Here is a 23251-nt window from a genome sequence, read left to right on the forward strand (position 1 = left end):
CATACGTTTAACAGCACAGAAGTAAAAAGTAATTAGCAACATGACTCACCGCTTGGTGTCAAAATTTCCAGTGCGTTGTATCGTTGATTACACTTGACCATACTTGCACTCTCAATATCTTGAATCTCCTATGACTCGACCATATTTAAGAAAGTAACCAAAACTTTTGACAGCTACTGCACGAAAGAAAATATTTTTTCGCAAAAACTAAAGAATTGTATACAACCTTTTTTTAGCAGGTTTATTTCCACTGTCAAGTTATTGCAAACAAATAGTTTAGTTACAGTCGTGACAACAAAAACCAGAATTCATATTGGTATAGTAAGTACTTCTGTTATTGAAGAATGATAGAGCTGGTTGCGCTGTATCGTATTGGGAAGTTGTCGCTGCAAACGGCTCTGTTCCTTTCTGAATTTATGGGAGTGCATTTTTACTCACCAAGAATAATATTCAGTAATTTATAAGCAAGGAAACATTCACTCATGTAAGAAAGTAAATTTACTCGGGTACGATAGAATTTCAGTTAAAAAGCTACAGAAAAGTACAGTTTCTCTCACTACAAGTATAATTATCTCACTGTTCTTGTCAATTTTCTTTCGAACTCGAATGATTAAATATTTATTTATCTAAATTTTTCCTTGTATATTTTTTGTACACATTAAAAAAAAAATCGTAAAAACACAAGTGACTTGTATCCTCCCTAAATTTTTTGTGATTATACTACTACTACTATTGTAGTTTAATCACGGTCAGCATTTAAAATAATGTGACCTATGCTATACGTTGTAACTTGACTATAGCTGAGTAGTGTTTGGCGTGTCTCCTTCTTTTGTAGAACAATTTTTTTTAATTCACAAGTTAATTTCTACATCAAAATATGCTTCGTATTTAATCCAAGTATCTCGTCAGAATCTCAAAAGAAACATAAATCACCATCACGGGCGTAATGGACGACGTTGTCATATTCATGTATGTGTAACAAATAATATAGTTTATTTTTGACGATCATTCTAAAAATACTTTGCTTAGTATAGCTATACGAGGCAAAAAACAATCGTACGTATACGTCGGCAGAGTTAACTGCAGAGATATAGAAATGTTACTAAAAACGTCATAACTTGAGTTTAAGAGTCTCAAAATCACTAGTAACCTATGCCTACCTCAGTATTGCGTGTATATCTGCACGAACGCATGGAGCGCATGCTCTCTCATATAGGTTTGACAGACACAATGGCATTGAGATTTGGAATACTGATTGCTCTAAGTTCTAATATATTGGCAGCTAATATGCTGCATAGAACATCGATATCGATAGCTAGTAAAAAATTAATTGTTAGTTTGTATGGTTTTCATTGTCATCACTTTAACAATGCTGCCATAACGTTGAATCAAATAGCTAGCAGTGATGCAGAAGCTAGCAACAACATGGGTGCGTGCCATCTGCCGCGGGAAAAGGCTATTAAAAGCTGTTCTGCTTACCGATCTGGCCTTTTAACTACACTGCAAATCCGTGATTCATGACTACTTGCGCTGTAGCAAATATTGTTTGAAAGGGGGTAAACTACCCTTACATTATAATGCTTATAACTTAGACAGTAGAACATTAAAACTGATTCTGCAAACGTCATTGGAATCAGAATAATTCACTCTATTTTCTGATTTCAGCTGTTAAAGTACTTTCTGATCATCCTGTATATTTATGCATTACAGAAGGACATATTAGGCTTAGGGTTCAAACAACGAATCAGATTGCAACCTGATTACTCTTGATTAACACGAGCAAAGTTGTAGTGTAATAATAACACGGTAATGTGTAGTTAAAACTGCTGATGTAATTAAAATTTTATATTAGGTACAAGTTGCTGTCAAAATTTTGCATGATATTTCTTGTGGATATACGAAATAAAGAAATTTCAAAATGTTGGTTGGTGACGTTCTTGGATGTAGTAGTGCAAATTGATTTTGTGCAATGAACACGTTATAAAATTATTTAAAGGTTGCACGCGTAGTTCAAGTTTTGCGATGGCCATTTGTTTTGAAAAAAGTTAGTTATACGTCATGCGATCGCAGACTACGTATAGCCTGACATTCGAAGATTGCCGAACATTCGCTTTTTATAGTTGTAGAATGCAACTCTGTATAAAAAAGTGATGAATATTAAGTATTTGACATCGGATGTCACATTCTTAAAGTAACTCTTGAGTTACTAGACTGCATTCTGAAAATTAAGTGGTAGCATAATTTCACAAAAGTATAAAAGGCTCATTGAATAGGTAATCACACTTACTCAGCCTATTTATTCAACAACTTTTATTATTCTTATAACTTGCTGGAAAAACTAAAAACCATTCTGATGTTTTCAACTGTATTTATAATGGCGTTGAAAACTTAAAGTAACAATTATGAAGTAAATCTCAGTAATCATGTTACCTTTAACTTGTGGAAAAATATATATCTTTTTATCGTTAAGAGTAGGGCATACGTATTTTCTACTCTTACAGTCACTTAATTTTTATTCTGAAGCCCACAAGCAACATTGACAATCTTGATTGCAGTAATTAACTAACAGAATAAGAACAATAATTATCTTATATTGTGCCACCTGACAAAAAACACTATTAAAAAAAAAGTTCGTATCTTGTTATGCAAATAATTTAAGCTGGGGTAACAAAGTTACACTTCTAATGACATCGTAACGTTGTAAAAATACATGTTTTTTGTAAATAAGTGCAATTATGTTGGAATTTTAAAAATGCCATTAAAATAGTGATTTTTTGAAATTGTCCTTTTTTTTTACGAAAAATTTAACGCCAAAAATAAATGACGGTATAGCGTTGCTATGCTGATAGTCCACTAGTTGAAGCATAAAAAAAATTAGAATGAGGCCATTCCCGCCGTTGCTGAACAAACTATTAAAATAACTCACAAATATAGTGTCATAATCAAGAAAAATAGTTTTGTCCAATTAAGATGTCAGCTTTACTTAATCGTTTTTCAACACTTAATCAAAATGGACAAAATTTTTTGTGCACTTTCGCTTACAACTTTTTTTTCTAGCGTTCTGATTGGAAAAAAAAAAAACAGTAAAATTGTTAATTATAAATTTTTTATCCATAAGGTAAATTCAGATAATTCGGGACACTTTTGCCTAGCAACATTTTTATCTCCACTTTTTTTAATGTCCCTTATTTTTTTGAATTTTTTAAAAAGATTTTACCTGTAGTCGGACGGTATTTTAAGTAAAAAAAAAAAAATGTTGTAGTGCTTTTCTAAATGTTGAAAAATATGTTATTATAAATTTTTTTGTAATAAAGCCTTTGTGGGACATATGTACGCCAGATTTCAGCTTATTCTGGACACTTATTAAGTTAAGTCGGGACACATGTAAAATCTTTGTTTTCAAAGAGTGTATTTTATATTGTGATCAGTTTTAAAATTATTAAGTAGTCTAACAAATCGACTTTTTTCAAGAAATAAAAAAACTAACGAAAAGTAATTTTGTACAAGATTTTAATCTTAATTTTATTCAGTTAAGCGTCCAATAAGTGACAAATTAACAAAAAAAATTAATTAGGCAAAACTTCTTGTTTTATTTTCAGTTTTGATTGTAACTTCCATTTCGTGAATAACCAAGGTTCGTCCTATTTCATCAACTTGTTTTTCGTAATTATGTATATCTGTTCTCAACTTAATCTCTTCCAATTTTATTGCGTTCTTACTTACTTTTATTTTTTTTAAATGTCTTTTTTTTTTTGATTAAAGACTTTTTTTTTCTTGTAAACTTTCATTTAAAATTGATTCTTTTTCTTTCATATTTCTAGCTTTTGCTCTTTCTTGTTTATTCTGTAATGTTTTTTTTTTTTTTTTTATTTCTTTTCCGTTTCTTTCTTTTCTAACCGTTCAACCAACTCATCTACGGTACAAGCTGAGGCTACGTCTAATTTTCTCTTTTTCGGAATTAACTTTGGAACTGGAAGAGAGGATTTTATTTCTGTTGACACACTTGTATTGGGTAAATCTTAAACATTTAAATAATTATAGCTTTTATCTGACCATTTAAGTTGTTCTGTATAAAACCAAACAACACTTTTTACCATTCTTAATATCGTCCTGGCTGCTAATATTACTGTTGTTTGGTAAGGCTTGGTTTGTAAATGCGGCATCACTCTCGATAGGTGTGCTTTTTGCTGGTGAATCAATATTTTTACTTGATTGACGATCAAGAGTGTGATTATCTGTGATTTTTAACTTTTATTCTCCTTTTTTCTTGAATTATTTTTTGTCAAAATACTTTTAGATCTCACAGCTTCAGATTTTTTGCTCTTGGACATTTTGTTAGATTTTTTCTAAATATTTACAATTAAACCTGTAATACTTCATAATAAAAATCTTGTAAGTACTTTGCACAATAAGTAAATACTTATATAAGTTGAGATTACTTACTGTTTACAGTAGTATTAAGATTATGATGTTTGTTTACATGTCGCATACACCTTTAATTGACTAATTACACTTGAATTTTGCGTGAAAACTGTTCCTCTTGATCTAATAATACACTTAACTGCTTAATTAAAGTGAAAAAAGTTAATTAACTAGTACTTTTTTACTGTATTGACTAAAAATCAAAGTTGTGCCTGGCGAAGATATGATGTGTCCAATAATACCTTGAGTAGTAAAAAACGTTAAGGTAAGTCGGGACACACCGTCCAGAATTGGCTCATCAGTATCTTACTTGTGAGATTATGTGAAATGCGCAATTTTAAATTATCAAAGTTGTTTTCATGACACTATATATAAATAAATTATTTAAGGAAATACTACACTAATCGTTGGAACATTTTCCGCCTACTTTCCATCTTATAAATTTTTTTTTAATCACATATAAGTATACACGGTCATCTCCCTGGCACGGAAGAAAACTTGGATGTTTACGGCTGCCGTCAGAACACCTTACAACATTTTTTTTTCGCATTACTCTTTGCTATTAATTACTTAACTTTTTCGTTGCTTTAGATAAATAAAGGTTTGAAGAATATTGGGATTTATTTTTTTTTTTGAAGACTTGTTTATCATTTATAAATGCAGTTTTTAGTCTGTGTCCCAAATTAGCTTAAGAATTTGAAGTGTCCCGAATTACCTGAATTTATCTTATGGTTTTATCTGATTATCTAAAAATAATTTTTTTTTTTTTATGTTAATATGCAAAAAACGTAAAATTTTGTTATTTTTTCGGTCTATGTGTATGCATTTCCTATTATTTTATTGATCCGTGAAGAAGTTTTACAATCGGGGGTAAGGTACCTATTATAAGGATCGTTTAACCCTGCTAAGGGGGTTTTTCATAATGTAGAAAATGACATCGCAACGCAGTTGTTCATTCAATAATACGTTTGCTTGGTTAAGGCAAAAAAAAAAATGATAGACAAAAAATTTCGATTGCATTTTGTCAAGAATTCTACTAAGTTGAAGGTTATCAAGAATTATCAAGAAAACATATTTTATGCTCGCTTTTTACATTATTTTTTTACAATAATCAATTTTTGCGCTTAAATAAATGCTTATAACTTTGTCATTTTTTCATGTACACAAACGCAATCAATTTCTCATAGAAGTACATTGTGTCTCACGTTTTAAAAAAAAAGTTTGGGATTAGATGATTCTTACTCATTTTTAATACAAACTCGTGTTTTTAACTATTTTTTAATAATTAGTCAATCATAAACATTTATTAATATATTAATTTAAAAGTACAACTTTCATTAAATATATCATGGTATCAACTCTTGTCTTTGTTTATTTTTGTTTAGTGTGCCTGTCGATTTAAACTCTTTTTAGCTCATTATTAAACGTAATTCTCGAAGACAGAAGATTATGAAAACTCATTGATTATGCAACATCATCCGCTTACGTACATACACCAATTATTATTAAAAAATAACAATAGACTACCTAGGAAGAAAGAAAAATTTTTTTGCAAATTGCAAAATTCGGTGATGATCGAAAAATAGTAAGAAACACGAGTTTGCTTAAAAAATTAGTAAAAGTTATCGTATCGCAATCATTTGTTCTTAAAATACGTAAAAAAAAGTACACTTTAATGATAAATTGGTTTTTTTTGTATACATTGAAGAATGACAAGCTTATAAGCATTTGTTTTATTAAAAAAAAAACGATTATTGTGAAAAAAAGGAAAAAAATGAGAGAAAAATTTTTTTTCTTCAAAATCTTAAAGTTGATTGTAATTTTGAAAAAATGCCGTCAAAAACTTTTGTCTATCATTTCTTATGCCCTAACCAGGCAAACGCATTTTTCAATATATGATAGCGTTGTGACGTTATTTTTAACAGTAAAAAAACCCTTGAGCAGGGATAAAGATTCTCATAATAGGTACTAATTCTCTGATTATCAAATTTTTTGGCAGGTATATTAAAAAATAAATCATACATAAACATTGACTAAAAAAATAATAAAATTCTACGTTTTTTTTGCATATTAACTTTAGAAAAAAAAACTTTTTAATAATTAGGTTTAATCATATCGATAGAAACTTTCATGATAAACTATTTTATTTTTTTTACTTTTTCCAATCAGCACCCTAGAAAACAAGTTATAAGCAAAAAGCAAAAAAAAAAATCTGTCAATTTTCATCAATTGTTAAATAACAAATAATGCCGACATCTAAGTGGGATAAAACTAATGTTCCCAATTCTAACATTTTATTTGTGGGTGATTGCACCAATGTTTCTAGCAACAGCAGAAATTTAGTTATACACTTTAATTAGCGGACTATTAGGTTGTGTAAGAAATTACTTGTTTTTTAAAAAAGATAAGAAGTTTTAGCAATTTAATCACAACATAACTGAACTATTAAGAAATAGGAATGCACTTATTAAGGTTGAGTTGTTCAGAAAAAAAAGTGCAAAAACAATCAACGACTGTCATTTATTTTGGCTCTTTCTTAAGGTGTTCTTTGGTTATTAATGAGATTCGTCAACGCTTTTGGGTAAAGTGTTTAGATACACATACTTTATAACGTATTGAAGTGAAATCTTATTTGAAGTAGTAGATTACGATCACATACATCTGGTAAATAAAGTATTATAAAAAAAATATTAACTGTGAAAAATATTAACCATTACCTCAATGACAACTGAAGAAGGAACTTCCGATGTGTTGTACTCCCACCCTTTGTCACAAGGTATAACGTCATACGATCTGTTGTGGCGAATGAGTCCTAGCAATGATTGTGACTTTAAAGTATGAGTCCAATTAATATCGTACCGTAAGCATTGACTATATGATCCATTGTCTTCCTACGTTATGAAAATTAGAAGATAGAAGTATAGTAGAATAAATGCAATAATTTATCTTCATAGAAGTATGTTACAGGTAAATAAATTTTTTTGATCATATTATCATGATAGTCAGGTATAATAAAAAAGCTGATAACCTCTTTTTGGCCTTAACTTGAGGGTAATGTCCTCACAGTATTTATCTCTTATAGTTTCGAGTAATTTTAGACTACTTTAGATTAAATTCAAGTATGGTTTTCTTGAGATCTTAATATTAAATAAATGTGTGTTATTTTATAAAACGTACATTGTTTGTAAGTTTATTGATAACTAATAGATTATTTGCTTACCTAGAAGCACTTGAAAAACATTTTTAATAGTAGTTATAAAATTATTAGTTCGAATCATTTAAGTTTCTAGATAATGTTAAAATATTCAATGAGTTAGCAAAGTGATAATGAAGCCCTCTCAAAACAAATAATTGTGTATTGTTAAGATGTGTTGCTGAGATATTGAGAATGTACATAAAATGATTATGATTTCCAGTAGAAATATTAAAGTAAAAATTTCGCTTGCTTGTCATTTTCATTACAAGTTATGTATTGACTATAGAAACTGAACGATGATGATGGGTTATACGTATTAGATAATGGTTATATTAGGATCAAATCCTTATCCACTTGATCCACGTCTCTGTCAAACCAATGGCTCATATGCGTATTTGCAACTGCAGTCTGATGACTCTGAAGCCATGTAAAATAAGGTCCTCATTGCTCTGTAAGTAATTGATTACATTTAATCTACGGTGGTTTTGTTGTTAATATGTCAATTACTGCATATTTATGCAGAATAACATAGCAGTGCAGGGCCTGTTAGTAATCTTACTTAAAAATGGCTATAAACACAAATAAAAAAAGGAGTTGTTATTGTAGTTTACTAATGTTCGTAGGACTAATACCAAATTTTTAAGATTAAAAAGAATTTTAAGTTTCTTAATCTATATAAAAAAATACTATATGGGAACAAATTTTTGCAAAGCTCACGTAATTAACTAAGAACTAGGTCAATTCATCTTGTAACGTAAGAAAAACAACGAAATTTGCGATTTAAGTTAGGCATTATGTTACTTGAGTGCAAAAAAAAAACGATAATCATCACATGCTTGTCAAAACAATTGTACAAAAAAGCTTAATTTCAGAGTTTTTTTAAGAACTCCCAGTTCACCCTGTAACCAACGATTTCTTGTTCATGGAAGTAGAGATCTTTAGATGAAGGTGTGCAAATATAAGAGTCAGGAGAAATTTGCTTCTTTGTATGATTCATAACATTATTGTTTGTTAAGAATTTATCATGGCGTTCTAACTGTGTCAATAAACTTATTCCACGTGATATAAATGTAATCGAAATGATGTATAAAATGCATATAAAAATATTTTATCTGGAATGCTTATTAATAAAACATATAGTTTAGTAAATAATAACTGTATAAAAAGGTCTAGGACAAATTTTAAAATCACAACTACGTTGATTTAAAATATTACACTGATACTATTATTAATAGGTTCATGTAGCAAATGAGCAAAAAAATTTGTACCATAGAACAACGTACTTCTTTCTCCAGGTATTCGAAAGCTCAGAAGATAATTTTAGATATATAAAATGTTATTTTATAAATGTAACGAAAAGATCTTAAATTTTTCCAAAACTCGTTTATTCAAAGAAAAGTTTAATAAGTGAGAATGTTGTTAATTTAAGAACAGAAAAGATGAAATATTTATTTATATTTTTTATTTTAATACTTATTGCAAAAGTTTCGAAAATGTTTAATTGCCTAAGATTCTTCGCAACTATAAACTACTTTAAACAAAAAGTATAGGTAAACACTGTAATAAACTATAATAAATAATGACACCAAAAGTAATTAATTCAAAATGTTTTTTCAATACAATTTACAATTAATTATATTTTATTGTTTAAGCATCTATAACTAAACAGCAGAACTTATGAATCTGTTCTACTAATAATTATATTAAACATTTGTTTGTCAGAAATCAGCCATAAGTTTAAAGTCAGTGGTTATATCAACCACTAGTATGCTTACCTTCAAAACCTATCGATAGAGCACTATGGCATCAAATTTAGTTCAGTAATACATATGAAAAAGTATTAGCTAGTCAAAAAGTGTCCTTTTGTCCAACCTACACTACATTTGTGTAGTGAACTCCCTTTTAGTATTTTTTTGAGGTTAGAAGTTGAGCTATATTTCTAAATAGATGAACTTGCCCATTACTTAAATCAATGTAGAAACAAAGAAAAAAGAAATACTGCAAATGTTTTGTCCAAGATAGACAGAAAATTTAATTACATTCAGCTCTTAAGTTAGTCTTTTAAGGGTGATTAGTACTGAGAGTATTTTATTCTATCAATGTATGTTGAAAAAAAATAATTACCTTATAATAGCATAAGTAATCTATCTATCGCATGTATAACTAACTCAAATTCTTAGACAAATCAATCAGCAATTACTTGGAATCCTAATAGACAAAAAAAGTTTTTTAATAGAAAAAAAAATGGATCACTAAATGTATAAAAACTTTGAAAAAAATTAATCTAAAGTGTATAATATTACGAACTAACTCTACCATCTTTTATTTTTAAATTCAAAGTATATTAATTAAATGTTATTAAAAAAACTAACAAATAAAAGTATTTGTGATTTGCATTCTTTTAAAAGATGTTGTACGATTCGCCTCCTTTGTAAGTTTTAATTTCTATAATTTTAGGTCTCATTCCACTTCTTTCTTAGCAATATTTAATTACTTATAAAACTACTTGTTAAACTGTTCTCACAACATCCTTGAGATCAGTGAACAACAACTGTGCAACATCAGTTATACTGATGTAAATAGAAAATTTAGTTTATGAGATTTGGAATCTCGCGCTTTAGGATATTCTCTTACCTATAAGGGCCAATCATAAGCGTGCACGCGTGTATTAATACACCAATAGACTCTGTTTATACTTACCTTTGCCTCTGCAGGCTATTGTGACAACACCGCTGCTGCTGCTCATGCTTTGGTCGTCGTCAGCGTGTGCTGCTGCCTGCCAGTGCAGGCTATTTAGACAACACCACTGCTGCTGCTGGCTCCACGGGTCCTTTCATCGTCAGTGTCTGCTGCTGTCTGCTTCTGCAGGCTATTGTAACAACACCGCTGCTACTGCTCGTGCTTTGGTCGTCGTCAGCGTGTGCTGCTGCCTGCCTCTGCAGGCTATTGAGACAACACCGCTGCTGCTGCTGGCTTGACGGGTCCTTTCATCTTCAGCGTGTGCTGCTACCAACTTATACAGGCTATTGAGTCAGCACCGATGCTGTCAAGTCCTGCAGGTCTTTCGAACTCAACATTACTGAAAATACTTGGTCCTGTTTACACGGTTTGTAAAATTGTATATTTTGTGGTATGTAATTTCAGTTCCTTATAGTTTTTCATTTTTTTGTTTACTGATTGACTTGAATACATTTTTGCCAACTTAACTTTATGTAAGCACTTGTAAAAATTAAGAACACTACCGTCATTTACCGTTATTGTTGAATTAGTTAGCTTTTGTCGTACTTAAATTTGGCTGCGGTGCGTGGTTTGTATTTATTTATGGAATATTTATTACTTGAATTGAAATTTAACTTATCAAAATGAATAACCTTTATGAGGTACAAGTTAAACTGTTTAACAAAATTAAAGGTTCCTTTACAAACTTTAAGAAACTTGGCCAGGTGAAAATGACCAGGGGTCAAGCTGACTCTAGGCTTCAACAACTCAGAGATACTTTTGAACAGTTTAAATCCACTCATGATAACATTATGAATATAAAACCTTTACCCACAACTCATGATTATTTTAAAAATAAGTGCTTTGAAGTGGGAGAGGATACTTTTTATTCAGTTCAGGGTGATTTGAACGATTTTTTCAATTCGCTTCATAATTATTGGAATTTAACAGGCACCTTACCTCCTGCCAATGCCAATGTAAGTTTGTTCTAGAGTTTCTCTTCTTTACCTTCAATAGACTTGCCATCCTTTGATGGTGATTTTGCTAGTTGGGAGAATTTTTGCGATGTTTATAGGGCTATAGTCCATAGGAAGCAAGAATTACCAGCTATTATTAAATATTAACATCTTACAACGCATCTAAAGGGTGAAGCTTTAGACCTCATTAAGAATATACCCTTGTCTGAAGAGAGTTATATACAGGCCTGGGATACCATAACCCGGTATTATGATGATAAACGTCGTCTCATTAATTCGTATACAACTACTATTCTCAGTTGTCAAGCTATGAGAGGCAGTTCCTGCTCTGAAATAAAGCGCATATCTAAGGAGATGCTAAGTTCTGTTGATTCCTTGATATATCTAGAGAGAGCAGTAAGAGATGCTGACATATTTATCGCTCTTGTAGTTAGTAGATTTCATTTTTAAACGAACAAGGATTGGCAAAAATGTTAGGTAGTAGCAGTGATCCTCCTACTTTAGGTCAACTACAAGACTTCATTTCGGCACAAATAATTACAATGGAATCGTTTCCTTGTAAACCTGTAAATAACATTGTAAATATTAGCGCAACTACTCCTTTTAAAAATATGGGATCTTCTAGTGGTAACCCTATATCTGGTGATACTGCACAACAGACAGTTATTTCAGATTCCATTGTTTGCCAATTCTGTAATTAAAAACATCATATTGTATCTTGTGATTTATTTAATGCCTTTTGTAAAAAGTCTTGTAAATAATTCTGAGTCTTTTTATATAACTCTATTAACTCGTTGTTCCAAGTGGGAACGGTTGCTAAGAGTAACAGCATATTGCTTTCGTTTTACACACCGTCGTTTACTTAAGTTAAACAAAAGAACTCATATTTACCTATTGCTGAAAATCTTAAGCCCCCTTTACAGGCTAGTTTGCAGTTTCTTGCCTTTCAACATCAGACATTGGTTGTGCTGGACTGTGTCTAGTTTATCAGTATCAACGATGGCACTTTTCCGTTGAGTTCAAGGTATTAACTCAAAATCAAGATCGTCATTTAGAAGATAGCTTACCACTACTTCGATCTAGCTGTTTGTTTAATCTTACACTTCTTATAAACTGCAGATTAATAAGAGTTGGGGGTAGATTGAGTAGAGCCTTACTTGATGATGATGCCAAACATCTCTTGATACTAACAGATAGAGATCAGTTGTCATTTATGCTTATTGACTATCATCACAGATTAACTTTACATGGTGGAGTGCAGTTGACGATTATTACACTCCGTCAAACGTATTGGATTGTAAGTGGTAGACGGACTGTAAGAGCTGAGCTTACTCGTTGCATCACTTGTAAAAGATATAAGTCCAAATCACAAATTCAGTTAATGGGAGACTTGCCTTGTTCTCGTGTTACTCAGAGTCCTCATTTTCAAACATCAGGGATCGATTATGCTGGCCCCTTTCCAATACGCTTGTCAAAACACAAGGGTAAAGGAACTTTCAAGGGTTACATTGCAGTTTTCATCTGCTTGTCAACTCGTGCAGTACATCTTGAAGTAATGGAGGATCATACTAAGGAGGCCTTTATAGCTGCCTTTTACAGATTTATTTCTAGACGTGGCCACTGCACAGATTTATTTAGTGATCATGGCATGAATTTCATTGGTGCTGATACTGAGTCGAAAAGAATGTTGGTAGAACGTAGTCATGACCCTAATTTTTTCTATAAAGTAGGTAAATTAGGTACATAGTGGCACTTTATACCTGCTTCTGCTTCACATTTTGGGAGTTTATGGGAATCAGCAAACAGATCCGCTTAACATTATTTAAAGCGTGTAGTTGGCGATCAGATTTTGACAGTAGTTAAATTTTCCACTTTATTGTGTAGAATAGAGGCATGCTTCAACTCTCAGCCCTTGGCTCGCCTTCATAATAAATCCTCTGAGCTTGATCCACTTACTCCTGCTTATTTCTTGATCATGAGGTCTTCATTTCTTGTGCCAGAGCCCGATATTTTTTCTGAAAAGGTTTCGCCACTTGAACGCTGGAAGCTAGTGACACATACTCTCCAAGTCTTCTAGAAAAGGTGGTCACTTGAAAACCTTTCCACTTTACAAAGTCGTTGCAAGTGGTTGAATCCTCAACGCTCGGTTAAGTCTGGTGATCTCGTGCTCATAAAAAACGAGTCTTCTCCACCTGGGAAGTGGCCTTTAGGCATAGTTGTTAAAGTCTATAAGGATACCAAGTCTCTTGTCACAGTCGCTAAGATTAGAACCGTTTCATCTAGTTTTGTAAGGCCAATACACAAACTAATATTATTGCGTACCGTATCTGAACTTGAGTCAGGACACAATAATAATTAGTCTTATTGATATTAATTTATTTTCTTTTTATTTACTATTATAATTATTAAATCTCATATCTTAAAGTCACAAACCTTGCGAAAATATACATAAAATTATCAGTAATTTGATTATTAGGTTTTTTTTTTAATTTTTGAACTATTTGCTATTGTACGTGAAAAGCGTTTCACTGCTTTATTCACACGGTACTTAGTTGTATATTATTTATTCTGATAAACATTTGGTCTTAATTCTGTCCATTAACCTTGGGACTATGTAAAACATCAGTATTGCTGATTGCTACCGGCTAAATGTCATTATATCAACAACAAAAAAAATTTTCATTATTTAGAATTTTTTTAAGTGGAATGCGATCCACCTATTTGTCTTTCTAAGACTTGTTATTTATATACATTCGTTACACTTTTATCTATTAACCTTGGGACTATATGAAACATTAGTAACATTATACTGATGTAAATAGAAACTTTAGTTTATGAGATTTGAAATCTCGTGCTTTAGGATATTCTCTTACCTATAAGGGCCAATCATAAGCGTGCACGCGTCTATTAATACACCAATAAACTATGTTTATACTTACCTTTGTCCAGCAGCTTCTTGCTGCTGCAGTTATCGTCAGTCAGCCTCACACGCCCTTTTCGGTAAGTCGCTTTGCGCTCGTGCTTACAATTTTCACGTGTATCGTTTTTATGTAAGATTTCTGTAACGAAAAACGATTAACATTTTCGATTGACACGTAATTTCTCCGTCTGGCTCATAAATTAGTTCTTTTTTTTTTATCTTGCCAAGCATTATGACTTGTTAAAGTAAAATTAAAAAGAGAGATTGTTTTTTGATAATAAACGGCTAAAGTGTTTAAAAGTGTGTTGTGCATTAATTATTGTGTCCTTTTTTTTTACATCCTTTTTATGCTCCCCCAAATCCGGCGTGTGATATAAATTATACAGTCCACTATCTTACTGAGTTTAATTTCAAACAACAACAAAAAAAATCTTTTTTCCTTGAGATATAAACATAATTGTTTCATTCAACTTCTTTATTCACTTTGAACAAGCACAAAAAACCTAAGAGAGAGGTACACGAATTATATAGGATATATATATATATATATATATATATATATATAGGCAGGTATCGTTGCGTTCAGTGCCTTGTCCTCTGCTTTGCTTCTTTCTCCTAGAGCGAGAAAGACAGTTATCAAAGCTCGAGCATGGATCTTGCGGCGCCACTGGTGTGCGTCTAATGAATGAAGAGAGGGCGCGAGAAACGATTTCTGCACAACCCGCCCGCCTCGTTTCGTAAACGACTTTAGATCCCGCCCGCCGTGCCTGGGCCAGATTTATCCACTGGGTCCTGCAACACATCCTCGCTGGTGGTGTTGATTTGGATGGGTAGCAGAGACAGCTTGCTAACGGGGCGGACGTACTCGCCGGTGCCAGTCCGGATGGTGGCGGCTCGTACAAGTCCGTCAGGGCCGGGATGGACGGAAATGATGCGGCCAATCGGCCAAGCACCACTGGATTGAAGGAGCGTGTCGTCTATGAGGGCGATGACATCGTCAACCTTTAAGTCTCGACGCGGGACCCTCCACTTAGGCCGTTGTTGGAGCGTGTTCAAATACTCGTGACTCCAGCGGCCCCAGAATTGACTTCAGCTGCCGCGGACAAGTTTCCAGTGGGCCAAGCGATTAAGCGTGTTAGACGTGGAGCTGGCATCGATGACAGAGTTCAAAGGGCCACCGAGGAGAAAATGTCCGGGAGTAAGCACGTCAAGGTCGTCGGGGCTGCCGGTCAACGGGGTGAGAGGGCGGCTATTGAGGACCGCCTTGATGCTGGTGAGCACCGTGGAAAATTCCTCATAGGTGAGGTTCCGCGGCCCGACGGCACGGCGAAGATGATGTTTCATAGATTTGACACCGGCCTCCCACGGTCTGCCAAAGTGTGGTGCTTGAGGAGGAATAAAGTGCCACGTGATTCCTTGGTCCGCCAGCGAGCCAGCGATGCGCTCCCACTGCAACTCTGCCTCCTGGAGAGCTTCTCGCAGTTCTTGGTCGGCGGCGCGAAAGCAGGTGGCATTGTCACTCCAGACTTCGGATGGCCGGCCACGTCTGGCGCAAAATCTGGTCAGTGCGCCGATGAAAGACTTGGTCGAGAGGTTACCAACGAGCTCGAGATGAGCTGCTTTTGAAGTCAAGCATATGAACTAAGCGACGTAGCCCTTGCTCGTGCGGATACCTCGGCCCTAAGCACTGAGGATATTGAATGGGCCGGCATAGTCGACGCCGGTACGGGAGAAAGCACGAACGGAAGTGATTCGAGCTGCTGGCAAAGGCGCCATGTGTTGCGTGGCAGGCTGAGCCTGTAACCAAGCGCAGACGACACACTTGTTCAACAGATTCTTGAGTCGTCGCCGCTCGCCGATGATCCAGGCTTTGCGAGAGACGTACACGCTGGTGAGTCGGACTCCTCCATGAAGCGCTCAGGCGTAAACCCAACGGATGACCAACTGAGCGAGCGAGCATTGTCCGTCGAGAATCGGGGAGTGTCGCTCGTCGAAGCTGAGAGCGGAGTACTGGAGGCAACCGCCAACTCAAATGACATTGTCGACTACCATAGGATCCAGGGGCAGCAGCAGGTTCTTTGTGGCCACGCGACCTTTCTTCTGCAAGCTCTCGAACTTGAGAGCGAAAGTCTACTGCTGGCTGAGACGGGTGTAGGCGAGATAGGTGTCGTGCAGCTCGATGGAAGTCAAGGGTGCAAGGACCGGAAGAGCAGAATCACGATGTGTCTTGCGGCAGATCCATCTACGCAGCCAAGCAACAAAACGCAGAAGTCGATCCAGATCCAAAAATAGGTCAACAAAACTTGCAGCAACAAGTCAAGTGGCGCAACAGGTGTGGGCGATCTCCTTAGAGGTGGGTTTGGCAGGGATCGAGAGGCTCGTAACTTTGACTGGCCATATCTGTGGGTTCTGCGAGCCAATGAGGGTGAAGACCCTCATTGGCCAATCGGGAAGCCACCACGGGTGCATTTGTTGGCTCGCTCCAGGTTTGGCAGCACTCGAAACTCACGGCGTACTCTTCAGCCACCATGCGGAGTAATTTTGCTGCGAGCAGGGCAGCTCGCAGCTCTAATCGAGGGATAGTCATGCGCGCTGGACGAGAAGCATTGGGCTGCAGGCTCTTGATGGTGTCTAGTTTTGTGCGGGATATCGAGACGAGCACTTGGATGCCCTCAACCGGATCATCAACGCGTGAGTAGACGACGGCTGCCATCACTCGACGACTTGCGTCTGCGAATGCGTGGAGCTGCAAAGTAGCCGAAGGGTGATAACCAATCCAGCGAGGAATGGTAAGTACGGAGACGTTCTGGAGCTGGCAAAAAATGCGTGCCATCGCTGAGTTATGTATGTTGGCACAGCCTCATCCCAGTTCAGTTGCGCGTGCCAGAGATCTTGGATAATCAGCTTGGCGATGAGGATGACGGGCGCGATCCATCCGTAGGGATCGAAGAGTCTAGCAAGGGCTGCCAGCATGGTGCACTTCGTCTGCTGTGGCTGTATGGCAGGTGGAGTGAGGTGAAAACAGTCACCGATGGGGTCCCAGCTGACGCCAAGCTCGCTAACGAGGCCATCTACTCTGAGCTGTCGCCAAGATGGCCTGAGGCAGGAGTCCACGGGGAGATCACGCAGGAGCTCTGGCTCATTCGTGACCCATTTCTTGAGAGGGAATCCGCCAGCTCTCAGCAGGCCGATCAGCTGATTGCGACGAAGTCGCGCATTCTGCACGTCACCAGCACCTGAGAGGACGTCGTCGACACATAGCGATCACTCTTGACAATCGGCACGGCTTCGGGCCACGCGTGACCTTCGTCTTCGCAAAGCTGTAGAATCGTGCGCAGAGAGAGATAAGGAGCACTGGCCTCGCCGTAAGTCACGGTAAGCAGCTGAAAATGCTTTGGTGCGGTTGACTCGTCCATGCTCCATAGAATCCGTTGGAGATCTACGTCACGTTTATTGACAAGTATTTGCCAAAAGATCATCTGGATGTCCGTGCAAAAAGCAACTCGGTGCCTTCTCCAACGCAGTAAAACGCTGGACAGGCAGGTTTGAAGCTTCGGTCCAGCATGCAGTGCGTCATTGAGGCAGTAGCCCGTTGAAGTCAGTCGTTGAAGACGACGCGCAGTCTTCTTCGTCGGTCGCTGGCTGGCCAGATGCCGTGATGCGGGATACAGTGCACTGGCCTGGGGGGCATGCGCAGTTTGGCGTCAGTCAGCGGCCGCATGTGCCCACAGCGAAGATACTCGTCCATGAAGAGGACGTACTCAGCAGCCATCTCGGGGTCACGTTGCAGTCTGCGCTGTAAAGATGGGAGGGACGCCCTCGCACTGGGCAAACTCTCTCCAAGCAGCTCGGTCCCGCTGCGCTCAAGTGGGAGGCGGACGATGTAGCGTCCGTCAGCAGCTTGGTGATAATAAGCGAAAAATGTCTCGCACTTGGCGTCATCGGGTGACTGACGGACTACTCGGGGTACGTCTTCAAGGTCCAAAGACCGCTGCATCAACGCTACCAACTAATCATGCCAGGGCGGGGTGCCAGCATCTTGCGTCGTAAGGCAAGTGGTGATCGGGGGGGAGATGGGGTGACATGACACCTGACCGGTCAAAGTCCAGCCCGCGACAGTGAGCTGCCCGATGAGATTTCCCCGGAGCAGAAGCCCTGGCCGCAGCAGGTGAGAGTACACGTCGGTGCCGAAAAGTATGTCCACATCACCCGGTGTCCCAAGGTTTGGGTCCGAGAGGTCTACTAGGTCACGCCACAAGTCTATGACCGCTGGGGGCAGTGGTGCCGGAGGAGTAAAGAATCCTAATCGAGGTAGGTAGTGTGCAGACAGCTGCAACGCCCATACCGAGTTCTGGGTTTGCACCTGTAGCTGTGCGGTTATCGGTGAGCGCGTGACGCCGACTCCACCGACGCCCAATATGTTAGTGGCAGTTGGCTCGAGAAGAGCACCGAGCTTTCAAACGAGTCCGGTGGATGTGATCAAGATTTTCGCTCTCGGGTTCCCTTCAGCTGGACCGTGGTCGTTGGAAGAACGGCTAGTTACAGCTGCAAGTCGACCGCCGGGTCGATGCTCTCCTTGGAATCTGTGGTGAGTCATGCTTGCTTGGCCTGAGCGCTTGTTGACTTGCGGTCGGCCTTGCGTTTAGTGCCGTGATATGATCCTGCACGAGGAGGTGGTGGTGTTTAAACCGCGAAGTGAGGAGGCTCCAGGCAGTCGAATAGTTGGAGCCGATGAGCTGCAATGTATCCAACACTGCCTTTGCCTCACTTTGTACGTGTGACTTTAAATAAAGTCTCTCGAGATTGATGAGACGAGCGTCTTGGTGGATGAGTGTTTGAAACAAGTCGCGAAATGATAGCCAATCTTCGCGACGGCCGGAAAAAAGTGGGATGTAGATGCTTGGCATACGAAGGCCAGCGTGAGGCCCAAGGAGAAGGGGTGGTACGCCGGGTCCAGGAAAAGAAGTCAGCCCACTCTTGGCGTCATAAAGGCACGCCTTAGCGCTGAGGTAGTGTCCCTCTCCAGATAAGTACAGGACTCTAAGGGAGGCAACTTTGTCCTCAGGTGCGCCCGGAATCAAGTCGCGATGATTAGCTTGGAAGTTGTTCCAGTAGCTATTGAGCAACTCTGCCCTAGCGTCGACGAGCCCCATGCTCCAGGATTCGATGCCCCTGGCTGATTGAGTAAATTGATCCAAAACATAGAGAAAAGCATGCTGCGTCACAAGCAGATTAGACCAGCCTTGATGTACCCTGCGAATTGAAAGCACAATGAGCTTGACGCTTGCCGCTTCAAGCGGAGCCTTGTCACCTGCGATGCATTCAGCATTGGTGCGCGCCGTGAAGAGTTTGAGACCTGAGAGAGGAAGAAGGGCTGGCGTGGGCCCGGCAATCAGCTAAAGTTTGGACGTGAGGCAGCGTGTGACCTGCAACACGTTCGCTTCATGATAACTTCTCGAGCTGCGTGATAGCCATCACGCACGAGGCCCGCGACACAGACCGTGCGGCAGTTGTGGCAGACATCTAGTCATCTCTCACCTGTGCAACAGCTTCTCGAGCTGTATCATCGCAATAACGTGCGTGGACCACGACGTGGACTGCACGGCAGTTGCGGTGGATTTCTGGGCATCTCTCACCCTCCCATCGCGTGGATGTTCACCTAACCTCGATCTTTAATGGTGCGACTCTGTCTAAATGCATCACGTACACCAGAGGCCCAATGTCTCGATGCGTTTGAAACGCAGAGAGTCTCAGAAATCATGGTCTTACTTACATTTCTGGGAATAGCCAGCGATCCTAGCTGCTCTGAATGCGGCTCAAATGACAAATGTTTAATTCAACTCCTTTGTTCACTTCGAACAAGCACAAAAAACCTAAGAGAGAGGTACACGGATTATATAGGAGATATATATATGTAGATGGCAGGTGTCGTTGCGTTGAGAGCCTTGTCCTCTGCCTTGCCTCTTTGTCCTAGAGCGAGAAAGACAGTTGTCCATCTAATGAATGGAGAGAGGGCACGAGAAACGAATTCCACACAAACAATGTTGACTAGTACGTATTCTTATCCATGCAGTAAAATGTAATTCTTTTTATTTAATATATAAAAAAAGATAAAGACTGTGATTTATTATAACTAACTGCTTCCTTGTTTTTTATCTTGTCAAGTAGAAAAAAAAAATTTCTCTACGATATTCTGGGTTACTGAATTTTAGGATGTGATCAAGGTAGAAAAAAAAAGAAGAATATCGTTACTTTTTATGTCCATCTTATCAGCTACTATACGCCAAAGTTGGAGTAGAATTATTCTGCAGCTAAGATAACATAAAATATTATATGCAAACAAAACTTTCAATATTTTTTAACAAAATTAGGCTTAATAATATAGCGTAGTTCACTTGGCATGGCAAAATATGGTGTAGCTGTCGTGTACGAGCATTACTCATACAAAACGTACGAATAATAAAATTTTCTCCAGATCTAAAGCTATCATTAGAATCAGTCGACAGTAAATTAATTAGGTGATGATAACTTAACATTCATTGCCTCATTAACATTTGTTAGAAACTGCAGTTTAAGATCAGTGACATACTAGATAGATGAAAAAACTATGGTCTAGAGAAGACGCCCGATCACATGCACTGCACAACAAAGTGCATAATCAACTGTCATGAGTTAAAATTTGTTTCATGACGAGCCAATAGTACCTATGCGTTACATGAGAGTTATGTTAGTACATGCAACCTACCACGAAAGAGTACTCACGGTGGTGCCAGTACAGCTCTGACAAAATAAATTACATAACTACTGGAGCACATATATGTGCCTTAATCAATACGCACATCAATAATAAGACTTCTTAAACTGTTTAAAACTGAAAATTGTTTTGTTGTAAGCTTAATAATAAATATTAAATATGCTAAACACTGCTGTCATATAATTGTTGGCCTTTACTAAGACCACCTAAATCTTAGAATCCTTAAGCTTCGTGATTCCATTCTCAAACTGCTCAGAATCTTTTGTTTTACTTTTATGTAATTTTTCAGTAAATACATTTCTTATTAGTCCTTTTCATTCATTTACTTCTTTTGCAATCGCATAATAATTTGATATTAGAAATAGCGTCTCTTATCTTATATTCTTAAGTGCAGGTTTACTGTTGTATTTTAAAATGATAGTCCTGTCTTAAGTTTGCATAACAATTTTTTTTCTCCAAATTGATAATAGATAACATTTGAGTCTGATCTAATCCATGTATTACAGTAATTATTTAAAGGGTATAGTATATAACGTACAGTGAAATGTTTATCAAAGTATATTATGTATAATTATATAGGTAAGGAGGTACGTCGTGGGAATGACCAATATTTGTTATCTCAAAAACCTTTACTACAGATAACACGCTCACAAGGCAAAATAATGCGAGTATTCCGTTTCAAGGCTCGTTGTGTATTTCAGTAATTATCACCTATTCTCTTTTCCTGTTAACTTTTTAATACCCCAATTAAAGTCTCACTGGGCCTTATATCACCTTGTTCCTCTCCTGTCCAAGCCTTCTGCTAGAATAGCCTTGTTGTTACTAGGGTAAGACAGTATAATATGCCCAGCATATTGTACGTAAAAGGTTTGAATCTGCCACGTAGTGTCCTCGTCCTCGACGACAATGACTTTTAAAAAATACAGTGTGAAGCCTGTAGACTGGTTTGCTATTTTGCGTATATGTGCTGTGCTAACTACGTTGCCTACGTTGTTTATGTAGTTTAGTATTTCACACTCATTATTTCATTCAGTTGTAGAAAATGGCTTTTCTTCTAACATTCAAGTTATTTATTGCTGTTCTTATTACTAAGTTTCCTTTAATTCTGCGCATAACAATATTAATTGTGTCTTCACTTTGCCTGATACTACAATTATTAATGGAATTGCTGTAAATTACGTGTATGTTTAAGAGTACTAAGCATTAATTGTTGTTTCACATACAAAGTAGAACATTTAGAATAACAAATTTTACAATGTTTCACACAAAGTTCTTATTATATTATCTTACATACGCCTGTTTATTTATTATTATCACAAAAGTTTCTATACAATTTTCTTACCATCAGTATTAAAAAAAAAAATTCTTTCATAGTCTTGTCCTACGGACTGCGCTCTGATATAGTCAAGTGACTCCCAGTGTTAATGTTTTTCTGATAACCATTGTTTTTATAATGTTATGGGGTGCTCAGAAAACGGATTTATGAGGTGGAAAGCTCGACCGTGACCGAGCTTATGTTGTCCAGATACCCGTGGCGTGGCTCCCTGCAATATTTAAACGTAGGTCTCGTCTGTCAAGACACCACAGGGGCCAAGTATGGTGGCTACAGGTGTTGTTGCTTCTTACCACAACTCTTACACAACACAAAGGGATGCAGTATACACTTAAAAAAATAGACACTCACAAGTATTAAAAAATTTAAATTTCATATATTCAGAAGAGAAGTAGAAAACGACAACAAATACTCGCGGGTGTATGCATGTATGTGTGTATGTTTGTGATAGCACGTTGAGCCCGATTGCTCGACGTGCTCGTGGTGTGAGATCGTAAGCCGGGCAAATCTACGTGAGCTACTTGAAGGCCACTGACTTTTACAATCGAACTGCCTATCAGCAGGTACTCATGGGCGCTGGTAAGTTCCTTGACGATGCCTCTGCCAGGCTAAGATCTTGAGCAGCAATCGAGCGGAGACACTGAGGCCAGTAGGCATCCCTACTGGCAGCGTTTGAAGGACGATTTCCCGCACGAGTCGTAATTGACTCGCACGAGTGGCCAGAGTTGACGGGATCGAGTGCCAGTTGAGTACATGAGTGCGTAGCACGAGTGCGATCGCACGGCATGAGTTTCCGTCACTGGCTACGGTCTTTTCCGCACTTGTTACATAAATAACTATTATACTCTGTATGATTGCATTGCACGTATATTTTCTTTCCCCCCATGGTGCTAAAAACATGCTGGTTTGTTGTATGTAAGCGTGTATTGAA

At 37.3% G+C, this 23251-nt stretch overlaps 1 protein-coding gene across 1 annotated transcript in view; it reads right to left on the reverse strand.

The window, feature by feature from the left end:
- The window catches only part of CarT (Carcinine transporter), a 1715434-nt gene that overhangs the window by 1478888 nt on the left and 213295 nt on the right, over positions 1-23251 (reverse strand). Inside the window, exon 3 of the mRNA XM_089592391.1 lies at positions 7140-7313. Coding sequence (XP_089448517.1) covers positions 7140-7313 — 174 coding nt within the window. The remainder of the gene's footprint in view (positions 1-7139; positions 7314-23251) is intronic.

Source organism: Copidosoma floridanum, unplaced genomic scaffold (genome assembly GCF_036245765.1).
Source record: "Copidosoma floridanum isolate Cflo_tuat_1 unplaced genomic scaffold, Cflo_Japanese_pri ptg000016l, whole genome shotgun sequence".
Lineage (NCBI taxonomy): Eukaryota > Metazoa > Arthropoda > Insecta > Hymenoptera > Encyrtidae > Copidosoma > Copidosoma floridanum.